General features: G+C 33.5%; 1 protein-coding gene across 1 annotated transcript in view; it reads left to right on the forward strand.

Moving 5' to 3' along the window:
* Positions 1-2,558: 2,558 nt before the first annotated feature.
* The window catches only part of LOC108695035, an 8,889-nt gene continuing 3,156 nt past the window's right edge, over positions 2,559-8,291 (forward strand). The window contains exons 1-5 of the mRNA XM_018204762.1: positions 2,559-2,895; positions 4,843-4,979; positions 6,365-6,565; positions 6,952-7,295; positions 7,831-8,058. Coding sequence (XP_018060251.1) covers positions 2,559-2,895; positions 4,843-4,979; positions 6,365-6,565; positions 6,952-7,295; positions 7,831-8,058 — 1,247 coding nt within the window. The remainder of the gene's footprint in view (positions 2,896-4,842; positions 4,980-6,364; positions 6,566-6,951; positions 7,296-7,830; positions 8,059-8,291) is intronic.

The following is an 8,291-nucleotide window of genomic DNA, read 5'->3' on the forward strand; positions in this document are numbered from 1 at the left end:
CGCTCAACGTCCAAGTCTATTTTTACTTGGTTTTACTTGGTTGTTGGCAAAGTCAGATTTTTATTCCGCATTCCTTGCGCGCGCCATATCGTGTCACTCGTTAGCGCTGACGTTTTCGCGACAACGTTGCATTAGCATGGATATTATTCACCCGAAAGTCGATGAGTTTTGCACGGGATGGTGTTGTTCGTGCGGAGTTAAAAAGACAGGATAACACGAGTATCGTGGCGTCGCGCATTTGCTTTCTAAGCGTACGCTGTGTGTTATCAAGTTTCGCGGATAAGGACGGTGGAACTTTGTTACAAACACTCACGCGGGATCGATCCGCGCGAGTTGCCATGCGAATTAATAGATCCACAATATTTGTACTGAGAACTAGCGTCACTGGCAAGTCCATTCATATAAGAGGAGTTAGTTTTCTGAATAGAATTAGCATAATCTGCTCCTTTCGCTAAACACTCCATGGAAATCACCTACCGAATCGTATTTGGTGATATTTAACTTTTAACGAGTTAAAACTGGTATTCATTTTATATGTTTTGAAATATATCTCGTATATCAAAGTAAATAAAATTTGCTTAAGCTAATCAAAGGACATGTAAGGTATTATTACTTCTGTCTTTCATTACACGTTTATTACGAGAATTTATTAAAACGCGCGTTTTTCACGTAATGTTCCAAAGAATGGATGCATCAAGTTAGTGTCTCTGAAGTAACAAATCATCGAATAGTATTCGAGTGATGGTAAACGACTAAAATGACTTTGAGAAAGGAAGGGCTCGAGTGGAATGAATAAAGTTTCGTAAAAAGTGAAGGGTCCAGTTGTAAGAGAGATAGAGCACGAAGAGGGAAGATTTTAAATCGGGTGAACCAATGTTGTTGATGATGCACATCCCGCGCCAACATCCCCTGTGACACAGAGAAAGAGCGAACCGGAGATAAAGCAAAGAACGTTTTATTCACATGCAATCGGGTGAATCATTGATCGCCGAGCCAACTGCATAGGAGACTAGGAAAATCCTCGAAAAAATGATATTTTTATGTACTAATGAAATATTTGGAAAAAACTATCAAACTTTTTTAAATTGTTGACAAATTTAGTTCTATAAAATTGTGTGAAGAATTAAAATTTATTTATGTTTAAGTAAAGAGAAAAAAAATATCACTCGCTTTATATATCAAGATTATAAGACAATTATATCATAGAAGCTAAATAATGAAGCAACAAGAGAGGGGCACATACGCGGAGGAAGAAAAATGTAACCACGAAAGAGGAGGGCTTTGCTGTGTAAGAGAGCCGTCACTAAAAAGTGTTACGAAGAAGGCTGGAGCAACACCTGCAAGCCATGAAATATTACGACTATTTATTCGGTTCTTTTTAAGAGAATATATATCCTCAACCAATGAATATATCCAAGGTCTTGCCAAGACTTTTCCCAGGTCCTCCCAGGTAATATCAATTTACTTCTTCATGATTTTGAATTGTATCGTTTCTCCTTCTTGCATCGTTGCAGCGAGTAGCAGTACTGATGCAGCAAACGCTGAAGGACTAAACGTATATATAAAAACGTATATTGTTTCTTTTATGCAGAGATTATCTTCTTTTTTAGAATGAAAACTAAACAAGAAACTTTCTCCTTCTTGATAGAATCTGATAGTTCCTACCATTTATTGACAATTTGTAAAGCCCTTAGGACTCCATTGTCCGTGGACTCTCTTCGTACAGATAAGAACTTGTGGAACTACCACTACGCCACTATCGGAGAAGCCGTGGATATCTAGTACAAACCAATATTAGAAGTTTGCAAGATATATTATAAACCAGTACTCATGTATTATATCTAACACCATTATTTATTAATAAACCTAAAACCTGCTCTTCAAATAATCTATGATGCATGAAATTAAAATAGAATTCTTTATTTATTATAGATTAAATATTATTAATTTATTATAAATTGATATAAATATAAATATAGTATAAAAAAGAATTAACAAAATATTCAATCTCATTTAATTTAATATTATCTTGGCTAAGATACAAATTCATGGTTTCAAGGAATTCAAGTTTTCTTGATGTATGGAATATAAGTTAGAGTCTGAAATTTGTACTTTATAAGAAAGAAATTTAATATTCTTCTGTGTACATAAAGTTAGAAAAATTTAGTTTCGATTACCCTTAGTTGCGTTGAATCGTTTTATGATTAATTTTTAAATAAGTAAGTGAAAGCTCAAAACATCCTAAAAATTTTTTAATTTTTGTTATAGTTATATTTTTTAATAATATATATAAAATAAAATGATGAATTTACATTATTTATTTATGAAATAGAGGAAGGTAGAAGTAATAAACTTTAAGACTTCCAGATATTACTTTTCATTTTCCTTTTCCAGAACAAGATTTTTAGAATAACTATACATGGGACGCTGTAGTTACCTACTTACTTAAAAGTTAAATGATAAAATAGAATTCACTGCACTTGACTTTCTTACATATATGACTGTATGAAATTTATTCAACTTTGCGAAATTTAATTTACTTTTAAGGGTGAGGGGGCATGTTGGTGTGTCGGCGGTTGCTGCTGATCGCAGCCGCGATCGCGGCCTCGATCGAGGCTGGCTCGACTAGTTACCACCCCGGCATTTCATCGTCGGATTATTCTGGATATCCGAGTGGATACGCGGTTTACTCCGGCGCGACGTCACCCGAGTCCTCGCCGTCGTCGAGCTCGTCCACGTCCGGCCCATCAGAGCTCGCAGCCAGCAACACCGAGTCGCTTTGCCGACCGTCCGAGTTCCGATGCAGCACCACCGGTCATTGTGTCGCGCAGGACAAGTATTGCGACGGCGAGAATGACTGCGACGACAAATCTGACGAGCCGAGATATTGCACCCGTGAGTATCTTCGCGAACGGAGACGTCGAACAAAGCAAGTCGCCGGGACAAATCGATACGAGGTATCTCTGTGTCTCTATCTATCTCTCTCTCTCTTTCTCTCTCTCTCTCTCTCTCTCTTTCTCTCCCTTTCCTTCTCGAAGGAACTTTTTATTATTATTATATATAATTAGGAACATAAATCCGAAAAATAATAAATGAGTCCAATCAATCAATTCCTGGAAAAATGTATTATTATAATTCTCTTGATTTATGATTTTACAATTGCTGAATAATATAATCAAAAAAGCACAAAGTAAATCATCATGTTTATCAATGCCAATGGATCATTTTCCTGTTTGTAAAAATTAAAGAGATTTTTGTTTATCGGGCAGAATACTGGATTAATCATTGTCAACCAGACAATCAAATATTCACAGTAGATACACTGAACGTAGTAGATCCATAGTGTACACCTGATAATAAAATGAAAAATGTATTGACAGTAATAATCGATATTTAGAAGTGAAAAAATAATTACAATCGTTTTCGCTCATGTATGACTGTTTGTTTATCTGATATACTCAAAACAATATGAATTATTGAGTATATAAACCAGGAACAAACTTTTCGCTCATCCAAGCAGATAATATTCCAAGTCAGTAATTATTTAATTGTGCGTTATTATTTTGGCTCCATTTATATAAAAATCAAAATTGTACAATGATATAAAATTCATTCATAGAATATGTGTCGTTCATAGAATATATAAAATTAGTATCGTATCTGTTTCAACATATATGGCTTGTATTAGCATGCAAACGCACAATTAAATAATTTTTATTTAATAATTTAATGAGGTAAATAATTTGTTCGTTCATTATTAGTATAATAGTAATTACCACTTCATACGAAATTTAATCGATTTGCAAAGCTCAAATATAATTATGTTACACAAATATTGCATTTTCATCTTTTTGAATTTTTAATTTTCGATAATTTATGCGATACATTTCAATAGAAACGTAACATAATAGGAGGAATTTATTATAGCATTTATGATCCAATTCCTTCATAAAATTTCAAATTCATATTAAAATATGCACAGGTAAGCTAATTACATGAAATAATTATATACTTTATATACTTTCAATAGTTATGAAATAAGAATACAAAAAAATGTTGCAATTGTATAAAAGATTTTTAATCGGCATTATACTAATTCTTATGAATTTGTGCATTACTTCTGCATACTGCTATTAGTTTGTTAAATATTACATTATATTATAAATATAACTATAGCAATATAACAACATATGTATAATATTAAGTGTAAGTATAAAAATGTGAGAGCTCTAAGTTTGAATGCATATAGATGTCTATAAATGTTGAATTAAATGTACAGATTACATTACGTTTGAGAAAAAGAGAGAGAGGAAGAGAGGGAGGGGGCGGGGGAAGAGAGAAAGTAATTTTGATAGATTATATATTTTTTATAAAATAATATATTATTATGTCGTGTCATAATCTAGCATAATTGTACCCAGAATTCATTTTTCGTGCATAATAACTGCACAATAAAAATATTCCAGCTTACCATCGGACTTTGTTTGGCTTGATATACGAAACCGTGAAAGTAGTTAGAAGGGTTAATATTTTGTTTCAAATAATATTTTATCCCCCCCCCCCTCGTATCATGAGCATAATCACAATGGAATATTTCAATATTTTCTCAGTGTGATTGTGAACGCATGACGGAAACATTTCGGCGTGCAATCGGACATTATACGCTTCGATGTGCCAGGATACCGTGCGCTTAGTTAGGCGTTAAAATTCTCTTGGATATTATTTTACCACGTAATAACACGAACAAATGATTATACGACGCAATTTACTTTTCCGCGTAATTATTGCACGACGAAAAAAGAAAACAACTGAACAAACAATTGAACAAACAAACATTTTCAGCTTGCAATCGGACGTTGTACGGTGACGTCGGCCGGACCTACAGGGTGGAGATCCGCAGGCCGAGGGAGGATCGACTGCCATTCCTGTGTCACCTCAACTTCACTGCCGCCGGATTTGATCTCGGGGATCTAGTTCAGGTTGGACATAGAAATGATGTAGTTGTAGAAAATAATGCTGACTGGTGCCCAGTTGGCATGGGGAATCTGTCATGGAGCAGACAGCGGGCCGCGTCGCATCGGAGCCTGGCTAATAATTTATATCCCGGATTTTACGATTCTTATCGCGTTTATTGGTGAAATTAAATCAGCTCCCACGCTGAGTAAACACCGCGTCCGCCATCACGAAATAAGCTTACTCTACAAATCCCCGATCCAACTATAAGTTTCCGAGTATATATTTTCATTTTCAGATATATATTTTCAATTCGATTGATATTGACATATCGATTATTACGTCTCTCTGCAATGATAGAACCGATATTTACATTGTTAGCGGAGTACAATCAAGCGGTCAAGAGCATAAAGTTTTCACAATAGATGGGCCGGATATCTCAGGATACAATAAAAACATAAAAATGACGGCGTAAAAATATTTGAAAGCTTCGGAATCTTTCAAACAGCTTTCTTCGACACTTCCCAAAATCAATATTTACGAATTAAAAAATTTTTTTAAACTTATCTGCTATTGTGTTAATATTATGCAAATATATACATATACAGATAAAATACAATACTTGTATCATAGAATTTATAAAATAGTTGCGTTTTTATATGCATAATAAAAAATATTTTGTGTGTGTATTAAAACAGTCCACTCAAGTACTTGCTAAAATTTTTTAAATTTTTGACATATTTGAATATTAATTTAACATAATGTGATTATATTATTTGATATTAATGATAGTAACGTTATGTTAAATAACATTTTTTAGTGTCAAAATTGACACAGTTTATGAATAAGCAAAAATAAAAATAATGATAAATATTTTAAAATGTAAATTCCAAAATAAATGAGTAAAATACATATTATTTTTATGAAAAAAATATTCTTCCACACAGTTTGCTTACAAATTATGTCAGTTTATATTCTTTATATTAACTTTTTTATATATAATGTTGTGTTATTTTTTAACATATTCATCTTATATATGTTAAATTATAATAAATTTACAAAAATTTGAATGAAACAATTTTGGGACACGTAAAAATTTAACACAAATTTTCTAATTGTGTATTTTCATATTACAGGAATTACGCAACTTTTCGCGCTGTAGAACTTTCTTCTTGTAATTTCTCTTATTCATTCTCATATTTCACGAAAAACGTGTACATTGCAAAAATAATTAACGAGGTTATTATAGAAATATTTGCTTTTATCGCGAAGAGTTCGTAATAACTGGTATTCTAACTTTTATCTTTAGTTTTATTTCCAACAAAACACCGTTAGCTAGTTGCGCACGCGGATACTCGCTGACTCATAACTTTTAGAATAATGTCCCCCTCCTGTGGCTCCGATGTTGCAGTTAACTTTTGATACCTTCACGGTCGGCCGCTTTCTATCCTTTACGTCGGAAGGATGTCCAGATGGTTTCATGACTATTCGCGAGGAAGGTCGTCCTGCAACGGGAGGACAATGGTGTGGCAGCGCGTGGGGCTACACCGTCTATTACAGCGAAACTCCTTCCATCAATCTGACTTTATATTTACTACGTTTATCAGAGCAGGTAAGAAATTGTTTCAGCTCAAGGAGATACGCGATATGATTTTCCGCGGCAATATAGAACTTTTGTCGTAGTTGTTCTACAGTAGCATTTTAATTTAAATAACGATATTTAAAGTTGCCTTTTCTCGTCAAGAAATATTGAAAACATCATTTATTATATTTATTATGTCGCTATCTCTCCAATTTTTAAATTATAAATTTGTTAAAGTTAAAATCGACTTGTTCGAAATACGAATTGTTCAACAAAAAATCGTAAAAGAACTTCTGAGGTGATCAGCAACGAGATATTTTGAATAAAATTTTCCAACCGAGAATGTTCAACGTGAAGTAAAAGGGACGACGTGTTACGATCGTGGCACAATTTCGGGAAATTTTTCCGTGTCTCAGGGTATCGGCTACAACTTCGACTTCAAGCTGTCGTACAAGTTCCTGAGAAGAAGCGAGGCGCATCTCAGATACGGAAACAGCAGTATGTCCACATGGCGCGGCGAACTGGTAAACGGCACGTATTGCGATCGCGTCCTTACCAAATGCGATACTAGAGCCTGCCGGCTGCAGTCGCCAAATTATCCCGGAGTTTATCCCAGGAATGTCACTTGCTATTATCGGGTCGAGCAAAACCGCGCGCCGGTGGGTCATCGGGCTTTACTCGCCGTTAGTCAGCGAAACAGTCACAAGATACACATTAAGGACCAGGTCGTGAAATACGACAGAAGTCAGCGAGTGTTAAGGTAAATTGTTGATGCTAATAATGCTAAATCAATATTCAGTAAAGTATAATGTCAAATTAATATCATTAGTTTACATAGCAAAAAATTACTTCGAAACATACAAGGTTTTTATAGATTTTTGAATGCTGAAGATACACGATAACATAAGCTAAATTTCTTCGGTTAGATTTCCGAAATAATTGACATTCATTGTGCAAAAAAATGTTTTTTTTTTACACAATATATTTGATTTAAAAAAAAAATGGTTAATATTATTTTGAAATTCTGAAATTATGAATATATTGATCTCTATTATTGAAATTTAATTCATGTTTTCAGGAAAAAAGTTATAAAAATATCGTGATTTAAAATTATTAAAAAACCGTTTTTTTTTAGAAATTAATTTATTTAATTGTATTGTCAATAATTTCGTATCTCTCTAGGATACGAGAAATTTTCAAAGATAGAGAAATAAAAATATGCAAGGAGGACACACATAAATGTAAATAATGTATAGAAAATAGATTTTTCAACTAAAATTCACGCGCTTTTCAAGGGTATGGGATCAGTGCAACGTCGTGCAGGATTATTTAACGGTATATGACGGAGGTTCAACCTCAGACCGAGTACTTGTAAGGCTGTGTGGAGGAGATGCGGTACCAGACATCATCAGCAGTCACAATACGATGTTGTTAGAGTTTCATACGTCCCCATACGACAATCCATTTCATCCAGTACCACTGTCTTTCCTGCCAGGATTTGAACTCGAGGTTCAGGTAATGCTCGGATATCATAATACCTTTTCACATAACATCAATCACAAATTTTTAGTAAAAATATGAAAATTGCAATTCGTGGAATTAATTATTTATGATTATTTTAATATCACTGATAAATTATTAAAATGTAATAGAATTAAATTTAAATATACATCAAAATTAAATATATTCAATAATATATCAATCACTTCTTTATACACACACACACACACACACACACATATATATATATATATAT

Source organism: Atta colombica, unplaced genomic scaffold, assembly GCF_001594045.1.
Source record: "Atta colombica isolate Treedump-2 unplaced genomic scaffold, Acol1.0 scaffold126, whole genome shotgun sequence".
NCBI lineage: Eukaryota > Metazoa > Arthropoda > Insecta > Hymenoptera > Formicidae > Atta > Atta colombica.